The sequence below is a fragment of the Balaenoptera ricei genome, chromosome 6, assembly GCF_028023285.1.
Source record: "Balaenoptera ricei isolate mBalRic1 chromosome 6, mBalRic1.hap2, whole genome shotgun sequence".
NCBI lineage: Eukaryota > Metazoa > Chordata > Mammalia > Artiodactyla > Balaenopteridae > Balaenoptera > Balaenoptera ricei.
This window is the reverse complement of record NC_082644.1, coordinates 36,011,375-36,036,737: the sequence shown is the minus strand read 5'-3', so window position 1 is coordinate 36,036,737 and position 25,363 is coordinate 36,011,375. Positions and strand designations below refer to the sequence as shown.

General features: G+C 38.0%; 1 protein-coding gene across 6 annotated transcripts in view; it reads right to left on the bottom strand.

Annotated features, from left to right (window-relative positions):
• The window catches only part of FANCC (FA complementation group C), a 274,629-nt gene that overhangs the window by 155,900 nt on the left and 93,366 nt on the right, over positions 1–25,363 (bottom strand). For 5 of the 6 annotated variants that reach the window (XR_009503626.1, XM_059924467.1, XM_059924463.1 and 2 more), the window contains 3 exons: positions 24,552–24,794; positions 22,800–22,884; positions 17,417–17,511 (listed from right to left, as the gene is read on the bottom strand). Coding sequence is in view for 5 of the 6 variants with exons in the window: in XM_059924467.1 (XP_059780450.1) it covers positions 17,417–17,511; positions 22,800–22,884; positions 24,552–24,716 (345 nt within the window). In the remaining variant the exon portion in view is untranslated. Of the gene's footprint in view, positions 1–17,416; positions 17,512–22,799; positions 22,885–24,551; positions 24,795–25,363 lie in introns of those variants that run through there. The other variant, XM_059924468.1, reaches the window with a different exon arrangement.

Here is a 25,363-nt window from a genome sequence, read left to right as displayed (position 1 = left end):
TATATTCTTTGCCTCTGAGTCCTTGTGGGATTTTTTTTTTTTTAATTCGGACAGAAAGTCACAAAAATTATACTCATCCTCATCAGTTCATTCAGTCCCATGTAATTAATTTCTTTTTTCATCTTGATCTTTTGTTAGCACTTTTATGAGTTCATCAGTTTTTCACTAGAGTTCTGAAAATGCTTATTCATTCAGTTCAGCAGTACAGTCAGTTACCAGAAACCTGTACTTGTCAGAGTCTTTTCCATGAATTTCTTGAAGATGAAAGCCTTTTATAGGAACATATTTGCAAAAGCATCAGAGTACACCCAGAACTGTCTGTAAATGACAAAAGACTTAAAAATGACCACTGTTAAAGATTTGATGAAAGTTCATAATAATGCAGTTGACAAGAAAATTAGTTATTTCTGAGATATACATTTTAAAGTAATAACTAGGGGCTTCCCTGGTGGCGCAGTGGTTAAGAATCCGCCTGCCAATGCAGGGGACACGGGTTCGAGCCCTGGTCCGGGAAGATCCCACATGCCGCAGAGCAACTAAGCTCGTGCGCCACAGCTACTGAGCCTGCACTCTAGAGCCCGTGAGCCACAACTACTGAGCCCAAGTGCCGCAACTACTGAAGCCCATGCGCCTAGAGCCCGTGCTCCACAACAAGAGAAGCCACCACAATGAGAAGCCTGCGCACCGCAACGAAGAGTAGCCCCCGCTCGCCGCAACTAGAGAAAGCCCGCACACAGCAACGAAGACCCAACACAGTCAAAAATAAATAAAATAAATAAATTTATAAAAAAAAAAAATAATAAAGTAATAACTAGGATTATTACTTATAACATTATACCAGAACATATAAGATTTTTAGAAATTTCATGTAATCCTTTCAATGTATTCTTGAATTCAGTTTGTTAATATTATGTTGAGGATATTTGTATCTATATTCATCAGGGATATTGACCTGTAATTTTCTTTTCTGTGGTGTCCTTATCTGGTTTTGATATCAGCGTAATGCTGGTCTCATAAAATGAGTTGGGAAGCATTACCTCCTCTTCTATTTTTTGGTAACTGATTGGTATCAATTCTACTTTAAATGTTTAGTAGAATTCACCAGTGAAGCCATCTGGTTCTAGACTTTTGATTGTTGGGAGGATTTTGATTACTGATTCAATCTTCTTACTAGTAATTGGTCTATTCAGATTTTCCATTTCTTCATGATTAAGTGTTGATAGGTGGTATGTTTCTAGGAATGTATCCATTTCTTCTAGGTTGTCCATTTTATTGGTGTATAATTGTTCATAGTGGTCTCTTATGATCCTTTGCATTTTTTGTGGTTATCAGTTATAACATCTCCTCTTTCATTTCTAATTTTATTTATTTGAGCTCTCCCCTTTTTTCTTGGTGAGTCTAGCTAACGGTTTATCTTTTCAAAGCAGCAGCTCTTAGTTTCATTGATCTTTTCTATTGCCTTTTGAGTCTCTATTTCATTTATTTTCTCTCTGATCTTTGTTATTTCCTTCCTTCTACTAACTTTGGGCTTTGTTTTATTCTTCTTTTTCCAGTTACTTGAGGTGTAAGTTAGATTGTTTATTTCAGATTTTTCTTGATTCTTGAGCTAGGCATGAATCACTATGAACTTCCTTCTTGGAACTGTTTTTGCTGTATCCCATATATTTTGGTATGTTGTATTTCCACTTTCATTTTTCTCAAAGTATTTTATTGATTTCCGTTTTCATTTCTTTGTCAGTCCTTTGGTTGTTCAGTAGCAGGTTGTTTAATCTCCACATTTTTGTGATTTTTCCAGTTTTATTCTTGTAATTGATTTCTAGTTTCATACCATTGTGATAAAAAAAAAGTCCTTAATATAATTTCCATCTTCCTAAATTTGTTAAGACTTGGTTTTTGGCCTAACATATAATCTATCCTCGAGAAAGTTGTAGGTGCACCTGAGGAGATCTTCTGCTTTTGGATGGAATGTTCTATATACATCTATTAAGTCTATCTGGTCTAAAGTGTCATTTAAGGTTGATGTTTCCATACTGATTTTCTGTCTAGATGATCTATCCATTGATGTGAGTGGGGTATTAAAATTCTCTAATATTATTGGATTGCTGTCTATTTCTCCCTTTAGGTCTGTTAATATTTGCTTTACATACTTAGGTGCTCCTATGTTGGCTACATAAATATTTACAAATGTAATACCCTCTTGTTGGATTGATCCCTTTACTGTTATTTAATGCCCTTGTCTTTTATTATAGTGTTTGTTTTAAAGTCTATTTTATCTGATATAAGTATAGCTACCCTAGGTTTCTTTTATCTAAAGTGAGTCTCTTGTAGGCAGCATATAGATTATTATTATTATTACATTTTGGGCTGCATTGGGTCTTCATTGCTGTGCACAGGCTTTCTCTAGTTGCGGCCAGTGGTGGCTACTCTTCGTTGGGGTGTGCAGGCTTCTCATCATGGTGACTTCTCTTGTTATGGAGCCCAGGCTCTAGGCACATGGGCTTCAGTTGTTGCAGCTCGTGGGCTCTAGAGCACAGTCTCAGTAGTTGTGGCGCATGGGCTTAGTTGCTCTGTGGCATGTGGGATCTTCCCAGACCAGGGATCAAACCTGTGTCCCCTGCATTGGCAGCAGGATTCTTAACCATTGTGCTACCAGGGAAGTCCTGGTCTTATTATTTTTAACCCATTTAGCTACTTTGTCTTTTTAGGGAAATTTTAGTCCATTTACATTTAAAGAAATTATTGATATGTATGTACCTATTGATAGGTATGTACTTATTGCCATTTTATTAACTGTTTTCTGACTGTTTTGTAGTTCTTCTCTTCCTTTCTTCTTCTCTTGCTCTCTTCCTTTGTGGTTTGATGACTTTCTTTAGTGGTATGCTTAGATTCCTTTCTCATTAATTTTTGTGTATATACCATTGGTTTCTGCTTTGGGGCTACCATGAGACTTACATATAACACTTATATTTATAACAGTATATTTTAAGTTGAAAACAACTTAAGTTTGAATGCACTAAAGCTCTACATTTTTACTCTCCCCCAACACATTTTATATATTTATGTCATATTACATCTTTTTATCTTGTGTATCACTTTAAAGATAAAGATTCTCCTTTTACCTTTAACTTTAGACATTTTAATCATAATGTGTCTTGGTGTGGATCTCTTGGGGTTCATCTAATTTGGAATTCTCTGGGTTTCCTGAATCTGGATGTCTGTTTCCTTCCCCAGGTTAGGGAATTTTGCAGTCATACTTCTTCAAATAAGTTTTCTCTCCCTTTCTCTCCCTCTTCTCCTTCTGGGACCCCTATAAAGTGAATGTATTCTGCCTGATGTTGTCCCATAGTTCCTTAACCTATCTTTACTTTTTAAAATCCTTTTTTGTTTTGCTGCTCTGCTTGGGTGAGTTCCACTGCCCTGATTTCAAGATCACTGATCCTTCCATCTGCTTCATCTAGTCTCCTGTTGAACCCCTCTACTGTATTTTTCAGTTCAGATTATTGTATTCTTTGGCTCTGTAATTTTAGTTTGGTACTTTCTTTAATCTTCTACCTTTTTGTTGAAGATCTCACTGTGTTCATCCATGCTTCCCCCAAGTTTGTTGATCAACTTTATGACCATTATTTTGAACTCTTTATCAGGAGTTACTGATAATTACTTATCTATGTTTCACTAAGGTTTTTCTTTTTTTTTTCCCTGAGGTTTTACTTGGTTCTTTCATTTAGAACATATTCCTCTGTTTTCTTCATTTTGCATGACTCTCTATGTTTCTATGTATTAGATGAAACAGCTACCTTCCCAGTGAAGGAGTGGCCTTGTTAGGAGGTTCACCTTCATTCAACCTTGCCCTAGCAATGGTTGTGTCTTGGACCTTTGTGATTGTCCAAGCAGCCTATTTTATTTTTAACAGCTTCTAGAGCTTAAGCATGTGCCAAGACCTGTCAGTGTCCCAACAAGAGGGATCTCAGTCAGCACCTAGTTTAAGGCTAGAGGCCAGACCTACAAGCAAAAGCTTTTAAAGTATGCATATATATACAGTTGTATGGGACCACAATCGTAAACTCTGGTGGTCTCTAGACTAGGCAATCTGGAAATGTCCAATTGTTAAAGTCTGTGAGACTCAGGAACACAAGCTCCAATGGCCACCAGAGCCAGGCAATCAACGAGTGTCCCCCATGTGGCAGCTGCAAAAACTGGGGAACCAGAGGGCAGGAAGGTAGAGCCCACCTTCTGAGGTCCCTAGAAAGGTTAACAGTCATCAATGAGATGTATGTTTAATTAGAAGCCTGCCCCTCACGCTGCAGCTATGATGATGAGCTTATAGGCCTCTTTCGCAGGAAGACTGATCTCCTGGGTCTGTTGCCTCTTCCTGGTGGAGGACGGTAGCTGTTTAAGAAGTCTTTCTCTGTTGGTTACAGTCCTGTGGGATCTGTGAGTATAAGCCATGATGACCTCCAGAGCCAGATGATATACAGGTGTCCCCTGGCAACAGCTACAAAAAAAATCAGGGCACCAGACTAGGGAATTAGTTCCTTTCTGGGAGATACCAGCAAGCTGTAGCAAGGCAGAGGGGGAGCTCAGTGACTCATCCACCAGCCTCTGTTCCCTGAGTATTCCACAAGCCTCGAGGAGTGTGCAGACTAGAAGCCTGCCCCTCAAGCCAAAGCTTCTGGGCATGCAAATAGGCTTCTTTACCAGAAAGATGGGAGTTGCGTTTCAGTCTGCTATCTATGCAGTGCCCTTGGCATGGCAGACTGCCAAGAACTGTCTCTCCAATTGTTACAGTCCCATGGGACCCAAGATGGACCCCCACCATCCTTCAGAGCCAGGCACTCAAGGGGTGTCCCTCAGCTATGGTTGCAAAAACTGGGGCACCAGGTATATAAAAACCTGGGCACCAGGCATGTGTAAAAGCTCCCCTCCAGGAGATACTGGCACTGTGGAGCATGGCAGAGGGAGAGCACAAAAGATGGCCTGCACTGAGGAAAAAAGAAAAAAGGAAAAAACTAAGCAAAACTAAAAAACCACTGTTTATTAGATTCCAACAGAGAGAAAACTTAGGGGAAAAGCAAAAAAAAGAAAAAGAAATTATACCTCTAAATTTATTTTTCTTTGCCTGAATATTGAGATCAGACCATCATATTCATTTAGAGGCAAAGCCTTTGTTAAGCTTAGGGACAGCAAAGTTTAACACACAATGTTATAATATAATATATCATTATTATAATATAATATAACCAAAAATCAGAATATATGATATATCTACCAGACAAAATGTTTAAAATTATAACTTTTCCCCAAAACCTAGGCCATTCAGTTCTATACCTTTGCACCAACACGATAAATGGTCTTAGGGGCCTGAGCTTCAAAGTCACACAGATCTGGATTTGAACTGCAGCCCCACCACTTACTCACTGTGTACTTTTGAACAAGCTCCTTAATCTCTCTGTGTCTTCATTTCCTCATCTATTAAAATAGGGCCAATAATACCTCCCTGACAGAGTTGCTGTGAGGCTTACATGAGATCATCTATGAGAAGTACCTAGTACAAGGCCTTTCCCATAGGAGATGCTCACTCCTTCACCTCACAGGACACTGTTTACGTGCAGCAGTGACAGACACATAAAAGATACACTAAAAATCCCAGAAAGTATTTATGAAAAAAAAGTATCATAAAAACTGAAAAAGAATTAATGAGATAGATACAAAAGTAAAATATTTAGTATTTAATAGGACACACATCCACCAAAGGGCATAAAGGGCAAAGAAAAATCAAGAGGTCGGTATATAAAACAGGTAAAGAGAAGGAGGAAAAATATTCTGATGGAGAAAACAAGTGACAAGGTAAAGAGTGTCTTCAGTGGATGGAAGTGCATAAGATGACAATAAGAAGGAGAAGCAAACACAAGGACAGATGTTCAGGTCCCAGGTACTGCACACCAAAACATATTAAGAAAAACAAAAACTACATAAATGATAAGTTCTACTACCATTAAAAGGAGTGAAATAGAGCCAGGGTAAAGGAAGACCCTCGCAATGGTCCCCCAGAGACCTCTCAGTGCAGCGGCCCTGGGTCTACTCCTCGGCAGGGCAGGAAATCTGAGAAGCAGCACACTGAACACAGTGAGGCTTCTCACACACTGACCCATGCTGGCAAAATTTATAGGAAATGATATATAGTTCAGACCAACAATTTACTGATTATAACAAGAAATATATTTTTCCATTTGAAGAGAACACTTAATGGTTTACTCTTCAGGATATGAGGAATACCAATTTTAAAAACTAGTAAAAACTAAGATTGGTAAAAATCAAAGTATCATTGGTCATTCAACAACAATCATATATCCAGCAAATATTTATTGAGCACTGACAGTATATGGTAGACACAAAGCTACATAAGCTTCAGCTGTAAGGATTACTATGACACTGCCCTGCCCTTGACCATGGTAAAAGATACCTATAATACAATTACTTTCAGTATGAAAGACTAAGAAATATAGATACCATGCAAACAGAGCAATCCTACTTCAGGAGAACTAGGGAAAGGAAAGGGACAAATAAGCTGGATATTTTAAATTACCTTTCAAATATGAGCTTTCTAGAAAAACAAGGGTTGAAAACCATTCCAAGAAGAGGAAAAGGAATATGCAAAGTACAAATCTGTGAAAATGTTTGCCATATATGGAACCAATGTGGTAAGATCCTAGGATGTAGTAAGATCCTGAGATGGCCTTCCTGGTGTGTGGGGTGCAGACAATGGGAAATGGCAGGATATGAGGATTGAGAAAAGGTTGAGAAAAGCTGCATATACCAAGGTAGCATGTGGATTTTATCAATTAGACTAGTAGTCACTAAACTTGGGGATGTGCAAGCCAACTTGTGTACAAGATAATCCACTGAGTTGTGAAAAAAAGTTAGAATTTTTATATAAAAGAAAAAATTAAGCTTTAGTAAGATTTCATAAATGGATCAACACTGCAGCCTCATTCAATCTTCACATAAGGTGGTCATGTGTCACAAACTGTCCAAGTGGTATCTTGAAGAAAGAGTAGTGGTTCTACCACATGCAGGGAACCCTCAGGCTTTCGTTCACTTTCAGGATATACATTACAGTTTCTACAGGACCAGCAAGGAAGATGCACTGAGTATACTACTTAACTAAAGTAACCATCAAATGGACACATTGCTTAAAAAGATTCTTGCAAAGAAGTCAGAGATTAAAGATAATACTATCAAGGCAACAAAAGCTGGAAACTAAGAAATGATAGAGCTGACACTTCTATTCCCACTGTGAACTATTCATCAGCCTCATTAAGAGAATAAGCTAATAAGAGGTCAGCAAAAATTTTTCAAAATTATCAGGAAGACCATTTAAAATAATGAATTTATAGACCTTAATAAGAATTCATTCACTCTTTCAAAATTTTACTGTGCAGGTATTGTTCAATTTGCTAACAGTTAAAAAGCTGATAACAAGCAATTTTGCCCTAAGGGTACAGTGTTCACTGAGAGTCTCACCAATTGATTGACTATAATGTCACTCAAAATCCCAACAAGTCATTTTGTTTTGGGGTGAAACTTGACAAACAGATTCTAAAATCTATATAATGGTAATGCAAAGTTCAATCATCAGCCAAGATGATTTGATGATTTTTTTTGATAAAAAAAAAAAAAAAAAAACCAAGCTGCAAGGACTGCCTCCTTGATAGTAAGACACTTAGAAGGCCACATTAACGAAGACAATGTGGCATTGGCATAAAGATACTGTTTTAGTGGGGAATCTCCAGAGAAAAAGAACTAACAGGAGATTATATAGATACATATAGAGAGACTTATTATAAGGAATTGGCTTACTTAATTATGGAGGCAAGCTGAAGACCCAGGAAAGCTGATAGTTTAGTTCTAGTCCAAATTTGAGGGCCTGAAACAAGGAAAGCCAATGGTTTCTGAAGGCTGGCCAACTCAATACCTAGGAAGGTCCAATGTTTTAGTTTGAGTCTGAAGGCAGGGAAAAAACTCAGGCCCCAGTGCAAGCCCTGTCAAGCAGAAGGAATTCTCTTACTCATGGAAGAGTTCAGCCTTTTTGTTCTACTCAGCCCTTCAACTAACTGGATGAGGCCCACGCACATGAGGTAGGGTAACTGCTTTATTCAGTCTATTGATTTATATGTTAATCTCATCTAAAAATACTCTCGCAGAAACATCCAGAATAATGTTTGACCAAATATCTGGGCACCCTATGGCCCATTCAAGTTGACACATAAAATTAAGCATTGCAGATAGACAATGAGAACATTGGAGACATTTAGGATCAAACCTGCACATAAAAAGACATTTGATTTATGGTACTTCCCTGGTGGTCCAGTGGGTAAGACTCCGCGCTCCCAATGTAGGGGGCCCGGGCTCGATTCCTGGTCAGGTAACTAGATCTCACATGCATGCCACAACTAAGAAGTCCCCATGCCGCAACTAAGACCAGGCGCTGCATAAATAAATAAATACTTTAAAAATTTTTTTTAAAAAGACATTTGATTTATGATGAAGGTAGCACCACAGCTCAGTGAGGAAAAAAGACTTTTCAATGATGGTGTTGCGACAATGGGGTATTCATGTGGAAGCAAAGTGAAAATGAACTCCTACCTTAGACCACACAATGAAACAGTTACACGTAGATCACAGACCTAAATGGGGAAGGCAAACCAATATACTTTTAGAAGATAATGTGAAAGGTCTTCATGACCCTGAAGTGGGGATAAATTTTCTTAAATAAGATACAAAGTTATTAACCACAAAGGAAAAGACTGATAAATCTGACAACAATAAAATTTTAAATGTCTTTCTTAAAAGAAGGTAAGACAGGTACTTCAGAGGCCAGCCCAAGCCCATGTTGTTACCTGTGATTCTGACTGACTGGCTACATTGTGACTGGAGGTCCCAATGACCCCCTCCAACTCAAGATGCTAATCCCCAGTCCAGATTATTACCTGTACTTCTGACCGACTGGCTAAATCAGAGGTTCCCACAACCCCCTCACTGGGTTCAATTAATTTGTTAGAGTGGCTCACAGAATTCAAGAAACCCACTTACATACTAGATTACTGATTTCTTATAAAAGAATATTAAAGGATACAAGTCAACAGTCAGATGAAGAGATGCATAGGGCAAGGTCCCAAACAGAGAAGCTTCTGTCCTTATACAGCTTGGGGTCTGTCAAGGTGGCATGCAGAAACATTCTGCTTCCCCCATGTGGAAGCTCTCTGAAAAGGGGCCAAAAAGCGGTCCTTTGGGTTTTTATTAAGGCTTCATTATATAGTCATGATTGACTAAATCACTGGCTAACGGCAACTGATTCAACCTCAAACCCCTCTCCCCTCGCAGGAAACCAGATGGTGGGACTGAAAGTTCCAACCCTCTACTCACAAGGTTGGTTCTCCTGCCAAGCAGCCCTCATCCTCAGGTGCCCTCCAAAAGTCACCTTATTAACATAACACAAGACACCTTTTATCACTCTCAACACTTAGGCGATTCCAAGAGTTTTGGCAGCTGTGAGCCAGGAACTGCAGACAGAGACCAAATATAAATAAAAAATATATTTTGGTCATCTGAATGACCAAATATATATTTCTTATAAATCACAATATCTCAAATACATACGGCATTATTCCATTTTTACCAAGATAAAATAACAGGCCAAACTGCATAATTAAGTTGTAAAACCATAAAGCAATGTAAATAAAAGTCAGGCTAGTAGTAACTGCTAGCAAGGCACATAAGGGCATATAAATAGGAAGGGGCACTTGGGAGCTTCTAGGAGGGAGACAATGTTCCATTCTATTTCCTGACCTGGGTGGTAGTTGAAAGGGTATTTATTTGCAACAATTTGTTAAGCTTGGCATTTATGCTTCATGCACTTTTCTGCATGTTGGTTAGATTTTGTAATTTAAAAGGGTTTTTTTTGTTTTAATCCTAAAGAATGAAGTAGAGGACTGAAGCAATACAGGAACATCTGGATATTGCTTACTACTGCATTTAAAGGGAATAAAGATTGAATAAAACCCTTTTGACTGATCTCCACTCCTGGTATTCTGCCATTCTTTTCTCATCAGAATAAAATATAATACTGGTATGGTCTTGCCCAAAGAAGATAAGTAGTTGCTAAATTTGGCAGGCCCAGAGACCTTCCCTTTGGATTATAAACTCTGAGAACAGACTGTCTTTAGATCCACTACTGTATCCTCAGCTTCTTTAATAGTGCCAGGCAAACAGTAGGTTCTCAAAAAGCATCTGTTCAATGGATTCACTGGTAAAACTAAGTTTTTCAAGAACCAAATATTCCAAAAAGATGTGAAAGAGTCCTGTGACTTCAACCAGTCTCTAAGGGCTGTAAGAGGAGCCATAGAGGTGGTGTTATTTGACAGTACATTTGAGGTTACTAGTAAGACTCCAAAAAAATTAATGTATTTCCAATATAACATATTAACAAAGGCTAACATATGGCAAGCATCAAACAATTTCTAGGACAGGTGCGGAATTTGCCTCTGCGCCATCTTCCATTGGATGCTGTTTGTGCCGTCATTGGAGGGCTGGCAAGATGACGGAGTAGAAGGATGTGAGCTCACCCCTTCCTACAAAAACACCAAAATCACAACTAACTGCTGAAAGACCACTGACCAAAAAAACACTGAAACCTGACAAGAAAGATACCCTACATCCAAAGACAAAAAAAGAAGCCACAAGATGGTAGGGGGGGCACAATCACGATAAAATCAAATCCCATACCCACCTGGTGGGCAACCCACAAACTGGAAAATAATTACACCACAGAAGTTCTCCCACAGGAGTGAAAGTCCTGAGCCCCACGTCAGGCTTCCCAGCCTGGGGGTCTGGCAACAGGAGGAGGAACCCCCAGAGAATTGGTTTTGAAGGCCAGTGGGGTTTGACTGAAGGAATTCCACAGGACTGGGGGAAAAAGAAACTCCACTCTTGGGGGGCTCACACAAGGTCCCATGCTCACCAGGACCCAGGGAACAAAGTAGTGACCTCATAAGAGACTGGGCCAAACCTACCTGCTAGTATTGGATGGTCTCCTGCAGAGGCAAGGGATGGATGTGGCTCACTGAGGGGGAAAAAGACACTGGCAGCAGAGTTCTGGTGAGTACTCATTGGCGTGAGCCTTCCTGGAGGTCATCATTTCCTCCCCAAGGCCTAGCCCTACCCAACAGCCTGTAGGCTCCAGTACTGGGCACCTCAGGCCAAACAACAAACAGGGCGGGAACATAGCCCCACCCATCAGCAGTTAGGCTGCTTAAAGTCTTCCCGAGCATGGCCCTGCTCACCAGAGGGACAAGACCCAGATCCACCCACCAGTGGGCAGTAATCAGACCCTCCCAACAAGAATCCGGCACAAGCCTCTTAGATAGCCTCATCCACCAAAGGGCAGACAGCAGAAGCAAGAAGAACTACAATTCTGCAGCCTGCGGAACAGAAACCGCAATCACAGAAAGTTAGACGAAAAAAGATGGCAGAGGAACATGTCCTACATGAAGGAACAAGATAAAACCCCAGAAGAACTAAGTGAAGTGGAGATAGGCTATCTACCGGCAGAAGAATTCAGAGTAATGATAGTGAAGATGATATAAGATCTCGGAAAAACAAAGGAGGCAGAGTTTGAGAAGATGCAAGAAATGTTTAACAGAGACCTAGAAGAACTAATAAAGCACAAACAAACAGAGATGAACAACACAATAATTGAAATGAAAAATACAGTAGAAAGAATCAATAGCATAGTAACTGAGGCAGAAGAACGGATAAGTGAGCTGGAAGACAGAACGGTGGAAATCACTGCCGCAGAAGAGTATAAAAAGAACGGAAAGAAATGAAGACAGTCTAAGAGACCTCTGGGACAACATTAAATGCACCAACATTTGCATTACAGGGTTCCCAGAAGGAGAAGAGGGAGAGAAAGGGCCTGAGAAAACATTTGAAGAGATAATAACAGAAAACTTCCCTAACATGGGAAAGGAAACAGTCACCCAAGTCCAGGAAGTGCAGAGAGTCCCAGGCAGGATAAACCCAAGGAGGAACACGCCGAGACACATGGTAATCAAACTGACAAAAGTTAAAACAAAGAAAAAATATTAAAAGCAACAAATAACATACAAGAGAATTCCCATAAGGTTATCAGCTGATTTCTCAGCAGAAACTCTGCAGGCCAGAAGGGAGTGGCACGATATCTTTAAAGTGATGAAAGGGAAGAAACTGCAACCAAAAATACTCTATCCAGCAAGGCTCTCATTCAGATTCGACAGAGAAATCAAAACCTTTACAGACAAACAAAAGCTAAGAGAATTCAGCACCACCAGACCAGCTTTGCAACAAATGCTAAAAAACTTCTCTAAGCGGAAAAGAAAAGGCCACTACTAGAAAGAAGAAAATTATGAATGGAAAAGCTCACTGGTAAAGGCAAGCATAAAGTAAAGGTAGGAAATCATCTGCACAGAAATATGATATCAAAACCAGCAATTGTGAGAAGAGAGCACAAATGTTGGATATTGGAAATGCATTTGAAATTAAAAGACCAGCAACTTAAAACAATCTTGTTTATATATAGACTGTTATATCAAAATCTCATGGTAAAAGCAAACTGAAAATCTACAATAGATATGCATTTCTTTAAATGTAAATGGATCAAATGCTCCAACCAACAGACACATACTGGCTGAATGGATACAAAAACAAGACCAATATATAATATGCTGTCTTCAAGAGACCCACTTCAGATCTAGGGACACATACAGACTGAAAGTGAGGGAATGGAAAAAGGTATTCCAGGCAAATGAAAATCAAAAGAAAGCTGGAATAGCAATACAGACAAAATAGACTTTAAAATAAAAACTGTTACAAGAAACAAAAAAGGACACTACATAATGATCAAAGGATCAATCCAAGAAGATGTAACAGTTGTAAATATATATGCACCCCGACATAGGAACACCCCAATATATAACGGAACAGCCATAAAAGGAGAAATCTACAGTAACACAATAATAGTGGGAGGCTTTATTTATTTCTTTGTTTGTTTGTTTATTTTTATTGGAGTAGAGTTGCTTTACACTGCTGTGTCAGTTTCTGCTGTACAGCAAAGTGAATCAGCCATACGTATACATATATCCCCTCTTTTTTGGATTTCCTTCCCGTTAAGGTCACCACAGAGCAGAATAGAATTCACCGAGTAGAATTCCCTGTGCTATACAGTGAGATCTCATTAGCTTTCCATTTTATACACAGTAGTGTATGTATGTCAATCCCAATCTCCCAATTCATCTCACCCCCTCTTTTTCCCCTTTGTATCCATAAGTTTGTTCTCTACATCTGTGTCTCTATTTCTGCTTTGCAAATAAGATCATCTATACCATTTTTCTAGATTCCAATAGTGGGGGAATTTAACACCCCACTTTAATCAATGGACAGGTCATCCAGACAGAGGATCAATAAGGAGACACAGGCCTTAAATGTCACATTAGACCAGATGGACTTTATCGATATTTATAAAGCATTCCATCCAAAAGTAGCAGAATACACATTCTTCTCAAGTGCACATGAAGCATTCTCCAGGACTGATCACATGCTGGGACACAAAGCAAGCCTTAGTAAATTTAAGAAAACTGACATCATATCAAGCATCTTTTCTGACCACAATGCTCAGAAATTAGAAATCAACTACAAGAAAAAAATTGTAAAAACACAAACACATGGAGGCTAAACAATATGCTACTAAACAACCAATGGATCACTGAAGAAATCAAAGAGGAAATCAAAAAATACCTAGAGACAAATGAAAACAAAAGCACAACAATCTAAAACCTATGGGACGCAGCAAAAGCAGTTCTAAGAGGGAAGTGTATAGCAATATAATCTTACCTCAGGAAACAAGAAAAGTCACAAACAACCTAACCTTACACCTAAAGCAATTAGAGAAAGAAGAACAAACAAAACCCAAAGTTAGTAGAAGGAAAGAAAGCATAAAGATCAGAGCAGAAATAAATGAAATAGAAACGAAGAAAACAATAGCAAAAGTGCATGAATAAAAGCCGGTTCTTTGAAAAGATAATCAAATTAGCGAGACTCATCAAGAAAAAAAGGGAGAGGGCCCAAATCAATAAAATTAGAAATGAAAAACAAGAAGTTACAATGGACCCCACAGAAATACAAAGGATCATAAAAGACTACTACAAGCAAGTATATGCCAATAAAACTGACAACCTAGAAGAAACGGACAAATTCTTAGAAAGGTACAAGCTCCCAAAACTGAACCAAAAAGAAACAGAAAATATGAACAGACCAATCACAAGTACTGAAATTGAAACTGTGATTTTAAAACTCCCAAAAAACAAAAGTCCCAGACCAGATAGCTTTAGAGGCAAATTCTATCATACATTTAGAAAAGAGCTAACACCTATCCTTCTGAAACTATTCCAAAAATTGCAGAGGAAGGAGTACTCCCAAACTCATTCTATGAGGATACCATCACCCTGATACCAAAACCAGACAAAGATACTACAAAAAAAGAAAATTACAGGCCAATATCACTGATGAACAGATGCAAAAATCTTCAACAAAATACTAGCAACCTGAATCCAACAATACATTAAAAGAATCATACACAATAATGATCAAGTGGGATTTATCCCAGGGATGCAAGGATTTTTCATTATCTGCAAATCAATCAGTGTGATACACCACATCAACAAACTGAAGAATAAAAACCATATGATCATCTCAATAGATGCAGAAAAAGGCTGTGACAACATTCAACACCAATTTATGATAAAAACTCTCTAGAAAGTGGGCATAGAGGGAACATACCTCAACATAATAATGGCCACATATGACAAACCATAAAAAGAATTAAAAAGAATGAAATTATGCCATTTGAAGCAACATGGATGGACCTGGAAAATTATAAATGATCACATTAATAATTTTTATATTGATTACATATTTAAATAATGGTATTTTGGATATACTGGGTTAAATAAAATAATCATTAAAATTAGTCTCAACTTTTTCTTTTTACATTTCTTCAAGCAGCTGCTAGAAAACTGAAAATTATCTATGTAGAATGTACTTTGTTTCTATTGGACAGTGGCATGCTATAGCATTAGATATAAATGACCACTCATTCCTTCTTAAAATGCTCCTGCTTTTCTCCTTCTTCTTCTTGGACTCCCCCTTTCTAGTGTGCAGTGTAACTTATTCTTCCACTCACTCCTTAAATGCCAGTGTCTCCCAAGGTTGTCCCTAGGCCCTTTCCCGTCCTCACACTAGGTACTTTCCTTGGGTGATCTCACCCTCACGCATGGCTCCCACTGGTCCTGTACCCTGAGGACTGTCAACCCTCTGTGCAAATCAGCCCCTCTCCTGAAAACACTAAGTTCAACTCCACCTACACCTAAGTACACCTGCACTTAATTTGCCGTTACATCCTTACATATTTACCTTATTAATATCATAAATCTGGTCCTTCTTTTCCATTTCATTCAGGCCTTCATGATTTCTCACTTTTATCACTACAACTGCTTCGAAAGTGCTATCCCTGGCACCTTCCAAAGCAACTTCCTTTTGCTGGTAAGTTTCTAAAATTCACACCTGGCCACATGATTTCTCTATTTAAAATACTTCAGTGGTTTCCCCACTGCCTTCAGGTTAAAAGAAAAACTTCTTATAATCATACATAAGGCTTTATGGTTCATCATCAACCCTATAAAATCCCAAGCTCAGGGATATCTAAGCACCTGCAGCTTCCTGAACACAGCATTTGCTTCCTCACCACCATTCTTTGCACATGCTCTTTTTGCTGGCAGGAATATCGTTCCTAAAACTCTATCCCTGTTCTCTTAGTCATCCTTCAAAACTCAGCTGATATATCATCTCTCCCAGGAAACATCTCCAAACCATCAAGTCTGAACAAGTGTCCCTCCTCTGCGTCACCATCATCCCTATACACAGCTCTACCAATAACCCAATGACACTGCCCTAGAATGACCTGGTTACTAGTCTGTAAACTCTCTGAAGGTAGGAATTAAGTGTTTTAACTTTACCTCCCTGTGCTACACTTAATGAGTACCTATTTATTAAATGGACACAATATTAAACAAGGGAAACCCACAGAATAAACTGCAAGGCTAGAAACTTAAAACTAGGCTAATATAAGTCACGAGTTAAATGAAGAAGGTTAACCTAATCACTCTAAAAACACTTTATTAGATGGCCTATTTCTGGACTTAATGAGCTAGCCAATAAAAATATATATCCTAAATAATCACTAAAATAGCAAATACTCAACAAAAGCAATAATTTAAAAAACTGAAAACTAAGTATGTTATTCTATTTCTATAGCCTTGTTTTTCATACCTTTTCTTCCCTAATTCTACTTATCAGTTCCTTCCTTCAGCTCTTTAACTTTCCTTCCAGTTAAATGTTGCATTTTTTCCTTCCCTCACCCAATCCTTTTCACTTCTACTGTCCCTCCAATTCTTCTTTTAATCTAACAAAAATGCAAATACTGTCTTTGTCATCTCTGTCAGCAATTCTGTATAAAACAAAGGAATGGTAAAAAGCAGTGAACGGAATGATATCACCAGTCAGATTGGTAGACAAAACCATATGCATTAATCTGGGTGGTTGGTTTCGTAATACTAAGCAGCTAATCTAGACCATATGCATAGTAAGTGCAGTCTGACAGGCATCAGCAAGTCCTTGAGGTTATTGCAGCAGGACAGTGGGGGGTAAGAGAAAAGACCAGCCAACTTGCTGGTGGTGAGGGCAGCTACAGCACAGCCTTACAACATTCTCCTATTTGTGCCCACCATTCAAGAGGAAGCAGACACAGGGGGAATTCAGGAAGCTGTCAGCTATCTGGACTAGCACGGTCAGGTAACCGATTTGACGGTGTTTGCAGCATTAGCCAACCAGCCCTAGATGCTAGTCTGAGCACACTGGCCAGGGTACCAACTTTAGGACACAAAATAAAGACTGCTGCTCCCTGGGCACTTCTGAATTTTAGTTTTACTACAGAATAGATTCTGAGAGAGGCAGAGAAGTACCTGAAGAGAAATTATGTAAGTATTTAAAGTAGGTTGGTAGGAAGAAACAATTGTTAGAAGGAAGGAGAGTACATTATTTTAATTACCTGAGAGTAACTTTCTAAAACCACTCAACATTAGTTCTTGCAGGCATGGGGAAGTTCACCCTGAGGACCTATCTCTTAAGGAATTCACAATCAAACAGAAATGAAATCTCTTGTAAAGCTTTACAAGTTTAACAGTGAAGGATGTGTCTGAAAAAGTTTCTGGACTGTCAAAGCAGCACCTTTATTGAATTCAAAGCAGTATAGTGCAAGATTTACTTTTACCCGTGTCCAGGAGTTAAGTTTCGATTCTCCAGAATTCTGTGCATCTTTCTTAATCAGACAACACAAGCACCATATTAGAATTTTTTGGCTTTCATCTGCAAAAAGGAAAACTAAAATGAGTAGGTTTTATCAAATAGAAAGAAAAGATAGTCAGTAGAAAATTTGTAACATTATATACTAAAGGAAATATATTTATTATATTTTAGGAAAATCACAAACTACTAAGTTCATAGAACAAGCATCCAGGACCATGTGTGAAACTTTGTGGTTTTTTTTCTTCTTGTGGGTTCAGGATCACTTATGCTTAGCCCTTGTGAGGTCAATTCTCTTTCTGTCACAGCAGCAATTTTTAAAGCCAAAAGAGAATGATGGAAAGAACTAAAAGAACTAGCTTTTTCAAGATCAGTTCTTTATTTTATATTCAAACCATTAGTAATTTCAACCTTTTTAAGGCAGTATCACTGCTATAAGCAGTAGTCGATATTTCTGATTTAATCTAATTGGCCAAAATACCCCCACTTAAATAAATTTAACAAAAAGAATTGTTTTAAAATACATTCTTGGGCTTCCCTGGTGGCGCAGCGGTTGAGAATCTGCCTGCCAGTGCAGGGGACACGGGTTCAAGCCCTGGTCTGGGAAGATCCCACATGCCGTGGAGCAGCTGGGCCCGTGAGCCACAACTACTGAGCCTGCGCGTCTGGAGCCTGTGCTCTGCAACAAGAGAGGCCGCGATAGTGAGAGGCCCGCGCACCGCGATGAGGAGTGGCCCCCACTCGCCGCAGCTGGAGAAAACCCTCGCACGGAAGCGAAGACCCAACACAGCCAAAAATAAATAAATAAAAATTTTAAAAAAAATTTAAAAAAAAATAAAAATTATAAAACACATTCTTTTTAATACCAAATGGTTTGGATAAAATAGAAGCCTTTTACATGCTCCTAATTCTTTACTCTAAAATGTAAAACTTTACTAAATATGTGATAACAATGCTGACCTTTGAAATCTATTTGCCTAGAACATCTACTTGGTAAGCCATTTTCTCTTTCCTCCTTTGGTAACTAAGTCCATTCAAGTTGGAGATTCTATAACACAACTGAGAAGCAAAAATGAGACCTAAAAACTGAAGATGTCAGTACCTGAACTAGAACCAAGCTACTATGGACTTTACCACAAGGCCATGGAGGTGACGCTGAGGAAACCCAGCACCTGGAATCACTCCTCTGCAGGATCACCTGATGCTCTTTACTTTGTTATCTACTGCAATTTCATAAACACAGCATTTCTAAGGGCTTCATTAACAAGAAATAAGGAGAATACAAACTACAGGTAAGCTATCTCGGCATTTTCAACCACAAACCAAAGGACCCTGATAGTAATTTTAAATCCATTTTCCCCCCAAAAACTTAGGCTCTCCTAATAACCAACATCTCTGAACAAACTTTATCAGGGGTTATCCTGAGGGATATTCCTATTTTTCCTAGCTTTTATGAGCTCAAATACATCACTGGCTTGCCTGAAATCAGTTCATTGCAAGAATCACATAATTTAACCACTGGAGATCCTAGGGTTCTTCAGGTTGAACCAATGCCCCTGATTAAAAATCTGATTGTTGTACTTTCTATGTTTTAAATATCAGAAGAAATTATAACTATCTGCATGTCACAAGTGTGATAAACACATCTAATGATATGCTTATGTAAGCAGCTTCCCATGTTATACAGAATGCAACCTGATGGGGAGCATTTCCAAAAATCAGACACTCACCACTAAAGAGAAAAAAGACAGAAAATGTTAATTATGGAGTGTAAATCTAAAAGAATCCAAAAGACAGGAGTTTTCCCCAGATGTTGAGTGACTCTGCACATTTAGTTCAACACGCATATTATTTTTTACTTTTCTCTCAAAAAGAAAAAGAAGAGCAAGAGTAACTTGCCCCCAGCCTTTATTCCTTTGCCCAGAGTCAATGCACTGAAATGCACTACTAATGAGCTTACTTTGTTTTAGGGATTTAAAGATGCAAGCCATCACCTATTATTCATGAATGCCACCAGCACTGTCTACAGGGGATGGCATCTGTCAGGCTCCTCCCTAGAGGCTCAGACATCGGAGCTGGAGAACTGGGGATAGAAAACTGCCTGGGATTCATCATGCAGATAGTCATTAGTGCAAAGCACTCATCTAAAAATGAGTGTAAGGGAAAGGAATATACCAACATATATTTGCCACCTAATATTTTATTTTTTGATATCTTGAACTGAAAGCTCAAATGAAAGCTAAATTAATTCTTTGAATTAATTCTATAGTTTAAAAGTGTGATGGCAGCATTTTTTTTAGACAATAAATATTTGTTTTAAGCTGCCAAGTTTGGGGGCAAACTCTCACACAGTAATAAAAAGCATGAGGAAAACATGTTATAGCTATAATATGTTAATCATAAGTTCAGACCTAGAACCTACCAGCCAGAACTCCAAGGAGGTGAAGGCAGTAATTTTATGGAGAGAACACCACTGAATAAAAGGTGTTTTTTCCCTTTCTATTACCTCTTTTTTCTCTTCCCTTTGTAGAGTCTTTTAATTTCCAAATCCTTCCTCATCCTCCTTCCTTATTATCCTTATTTCTGATCCTAGTCTCATTTACTTACTTCTTTCCTTGATGGAAATTGTTTACTTTTACTGTACTTAAAAAATAATTTTGATATTACAAAACCATAAGAAAAGATCCTTTCCTGGAAGAAAGTGCCCAACTAGTGAAACAACAGTGGCAACACAGGCAAGATTTGATTACTCATGAGTTCTGTGCCTGTCAGTCTCCTCTACGAGCTCAAAACCAAATGCATACCTCAAACAGGAAACTGAAATTTAATGGGCAGTTCAAATGGTAACAGGCATTTAAACAGAAAGAGATGGAGAATTTGTTTCTGGTTGATAGAGGGGGCCAAAGCAATGGAGATTAGGTGCTAAGGAAAGATCACAGACAGATACAAGTCTAAATCCACAGGGATAAATCAGTCCAGCCTCTCACTTTTACAAATAAAGAATCGGAGACCCAGTGAGTTCTGTGGCTTGCCTTAGAAAATCCTATCTCATCTATTTTCCTCCAAAAGTCAGCACCCGCAAAACCTCCCCTGTGAAACTCTCCTTCCCCTCAGCAACTTATTCAAAGCTCCACAGTACCAACCATCATCCTGACTCTGGCTGATCTCCTTAGGTTTCCTTTTTCCCTGACTGGAAGCTCCTAGAGGGCAGAAATTGTGAGCCATGTTCTCCTAGGGCTTGACATTAAAAAAAAAAAAAAAAATAGTGACTATATACATTCACATGAAGCTGGCTGGTGGTAAAGCCAGGACTGGAACATTTCAACCACAGTGGTACAATCCATGGGGGCAGATCATTACAACAATATGGGCTTTAGAGGAGTAGGATCCTGGATTTTATTAGTTGTGTATCCTGAGAAAAGTGACATGTTTAGGCTAATCCATAAATACCTATCCTGCAAGCCTATCAAGAACTCAATTAGACCCACTATGCAATCCATAGAGAATAGTGCTCAGCACAAAGTGAGCAATGCCCCTCATTCTACTTCAATTCTACAACCCAAACTTTCCCACATTTTAACATTTCTCAATTAAGGATGTGTCCCAAATCCACTAGGTACATTTAAAGGGCATATTATTTCTTTTTTCTAAAAAGTGGTTATTCAATCCATGAAGTATCTAACAATGAGTGATGCCTTTAAATGGAGGAAATCCAACAGTTTCTTTTCCTTTCTCCTGCCATCAACAGCATTGGCCTAGCTCAATGTTTTTCACACTTTTGGTCACGACGTATAGGTGGATTGTAAAATCAGTTTTGGGTCATGAAAACCATTTTAAAAATGGTATAGTGAATGTGAATTGCGCATAATAAAAGCAAGCATTTTTCCATGAAATGTGTGGGTGGTATGTGTATAACTGTATGTATGCATATATACACATGTATAGAAAATGTATTTCTGGTCAAAGGTTTTTTGAGAAACACTGGCCTAGTTGAAATATATAAATTTAGGGCAGGTAAGCATGGCCCTGGTAGGCAAACACAGTGATGGCTTTGCCATTTTAGATCAAGAACTTGAACAAGCTAAGTGGGTAAAGGAGGAAGCGTCAACTTAAGGGGGAAGAGGAAGCAAGAGGCATTAAGTGAAGAGGAAAAGGAACAGAATGAAGATGGGGTGGAGCCAGTAAGTTTGAGTATATGCAGTGCACCCACGCATGTATGCTCATGGAACCAAACGCAAATGTTGCCCCTCCCCACCTAGTTCAAGCTCCTTCTAACGACTTAGAACAGGCTAGGAAAGAGATACTGTGTAATTCTCTAAACATCAAAAGGGAATATTCATATTATTTTTGATTCTACTATCATTATATTATGCAATTAGTCTCTGACTTCAAAAATATGAAAAGTAAGTATTACATTAGCTAACAATATAGCCAAATCAAGGCAATAAACCTCCACTATATACCTTCAGATGTGCCTATTCACCCTCTGCTAAGCTCTGGGACAACAAAGAGAACTAAAACCACAGTTCCTGCTCTTGAAAGGCATTCAGTCTTCCAGGGCATCAGACAGGCAAACCAACAATTACATAGCAGGGTAGTAAGTGTTTTAATTAAGGGAGATACTGGCAGCTATGCACACACTAAGAAAGGTTCCTAACTCAGCCCTAGCAAGTCTATTTCGAAGATTTGAGGACATGAGATGAGAACAGAGTTCCAGGCAAAAAGAACTGCATGTCGCAGGCCCAGACATCAAGCACTGTTAGTAATTTAAACTGTCTACAATGCATGTGGTATAGCTGTGGAGGATTAAACAGGGAATGAGGCTAGACAGGTAGGCAGGAGGTCAGTGAAGGGACACCTCCCCCAAAGTATCCCCAAATTCCTCTTAACCTTGGGTAAAACCAAACTGTCACCCCTAAATAACGGCAGAGCCATGGCAGGATTCAAACACTGAAGAATTTTACACATGGAAAACGGCGTGTGAGTTAATATGAAATTGCAAAACAAAGAAATTATTTCATTATTATAACCATTTTACACTGAATTAAAAATGAGGTTAGAACAGTCATCTGGGAGTTTCTGCCCTCTAATCAAGGAGTTCTATTCTCCTACACATCTGCATGTATGTGTTTGCTTGTGTGTGTTTATCTATATACACATACACAAACATATATGGACAACAATAAAGGATGCCTTCTTTGTAATGGAACAAGGAATATATTTGATAAGTTGTTTCATGAAAAATAAGAGAAAGGCTTATAATTTAAAGTTCTGTGTTTTGTTAAACAATGCAAAGATTAAAATTATCATTAGAAGTTTGTATTTTGAGAGGACATGCTTTGGATTCTTACCATATGCTAAGATAAAAGGATTCCAGCAAGTTTTTGCCAACAGTTGACCAATTGTGGGGAATCTTTCAATAATTGCATTTGAATCCTATAAAAGAAAATTATGTTTTGGTCAGTAAAAGGACACTACACAACTCAGAAAAGCCTGAACTGCCATTTTAGGTTGAGGGAGCTTGAATGTTTCTTGTTTAGCATATATTTTAGAAAAGTAGGTGGAGAAAAAGGTTAGAGAAGATCTTTAGGTAAGTAATCCTAATAAAGTTTAACAAGCAATCACCATACTTCATCCTTAAACCAGGCCACCAAAACTAAGAAGTACAACAAGTTTAGGTAAAATCAATATTATTGCAGAATTAACTTTATTCTACTCATATTTAAGTCAAGAAAAGCCACTTTATCTAAAAAATAACAAAGACTGCATAATAGTGAAAAAAAATTATAGGTGATTAATATCTATGTAACACCATATGTTCATCCTGGGTTTTTTTTCTAACATAATAAGAGAAGTTCCTGAGTCAGCTCCAGTAGCACTATCTCAAAGAAGGTTTAGCAGGACAAGAACTCTGGAACTTGTAAAAAGAAATAAAAGCAGCCAAAGCATATAGATATATATCTCTGTTTATTACTATTTTGATTACTATATGCTAAATGACATCATACTTGTCTGCAACGACCTAAAACCTGACACAAAAAACGATCAACCAAATAGAAAACAGCTTAAGATTAAAAAATACACTTGCTGTTGTACACTTGGCCCTTTCCCACTTCTTTACCTTTCAAGAAAGTTAAAAAATAAGACCAAACTGGGCTAACATGCACATAAGCTGAAATGATAAGCATTTCCTACTGCTGAAGCAATAAATTCCTCACATTTGTCTGAGCATCAAGGTCAGTCTTGGACTTTCTGGAATCACTTTAAGGTCAAGTTACAAAAGTCTCATTGCCAAAAAACAATTTTAAAAGTTAGCATTAGTTGTTCATACAGACAGTATCTTTTCTTCTACTTTCTAAAGACATGTGAACTCATATCATCACTATGAATTATTCTTCAAATTTCCTACTTGCTTCTTTGATTAAGGAAAGAAAAGTATAACACAAGAACACCTACATTAAATGACGATTTTGCTTTTCATTTTGAAATTAGAAAATAAGTATAAACAAATAATATTTTCATATTATGAAAATACATTAATTCACAAAAATACCTATTGCAATGAAAATAAGAAATCTTATGTCAAAATGAAAAAATACCAAATTTTGAACACAATAACTTATACAACAATAGTGAAGACGCTCATAATCTTAATATCCACAAGAAAAGTCTACTTAAAATATTTATAAAGAAGAGATCTTAACATTTATCATCTCTTATTAGAGCCCACTTTAGAAGAGGGCTGAGAAAAGAGTAAGCATTTCAGCAAACCCTTCAATATTTAAGAGATACAAAGGCCTTTAAAAGAAACCCAATTATTACCTGACAAGTGTCAAAGTCTTGTTTATTTAAAAACAACTTGATTGGTCGGGAAGTCTCCTGTGACAATATAACTAATCAAGAAAGAAAAGACTGAAGTCATAATGAATCAGACACTAGGAAACCACATCCTGTCTGCAATATTTACAGGTAATTTGTCTGTCTAATCCTTCAATACGTTAGGTCAATAGCACAAGTCCCTGGACTGCATTCAGGCTTAATAAAATCTGGTAAAGAGTTCCTGATGTCACAAAATAACCTTATTATTTTGGTCCACTACTCACCATCTCTTTCAAGGCTTCATACAACTGCCTCAGGAACTCCTGGAACTGAGGCAGGTGAAGACAGGTGTCTTGTTGGGTTTCCAAAGTGGATGCCTGGTCCCATACGGAAAGCTTCCGCATCCAAAACTGAAACTCAGAAGGAAGGCCTACTGAATCTTGAGCCATCTCAGAAAAAGGGAAAAGGTGATGTACCTTCACAGTGGTTTGTCACACACTGAAGGAAACAGTGAACACACATCGAATCTATAAGAAAGGGGGAAAGAAATGAAACATTTAAAAAAGGATCTTTTATCAATGCCTTCATAACCACTGATGAGTGAAAGGAGGATTACAAGGGACCAAAATAGCATGCCTTCTGTGAAGTCATCTTTGAGTTATTTTAAAATGTGTCACCCAGCTGTATCTCCAATTTTTACCATCTGAACTTTTTATCATGAGTAATATCATTACACTAAAAGTCATTATACCTCCACAGGCACATGCTAATTATATACAAAAAGCACAGCTGATAATACTTTATATCTTCTTTTTAAGATTGAGCTATTTTTAAATGTTCTGAATATGAAGTTCATTTGAGTATTTTAATGTAATGGGAAATCAAAAACATCCATGGGAGTTTCATAATAGTCTATGCCTAAGAAATGTTTTTGAAGTTCTTATGCTTTATATGTACTTCTGGCTTCTCATTTAGGTGTAAAAAAAATCTCTATGCATTACTGTCTAATGAATTTTCTTCCTAGTTTCTCAATTCTGAGAAAAGAGTAAAATAATTCATTCCACATGCACCAATTTGAACAATCTGCTTAATTTAG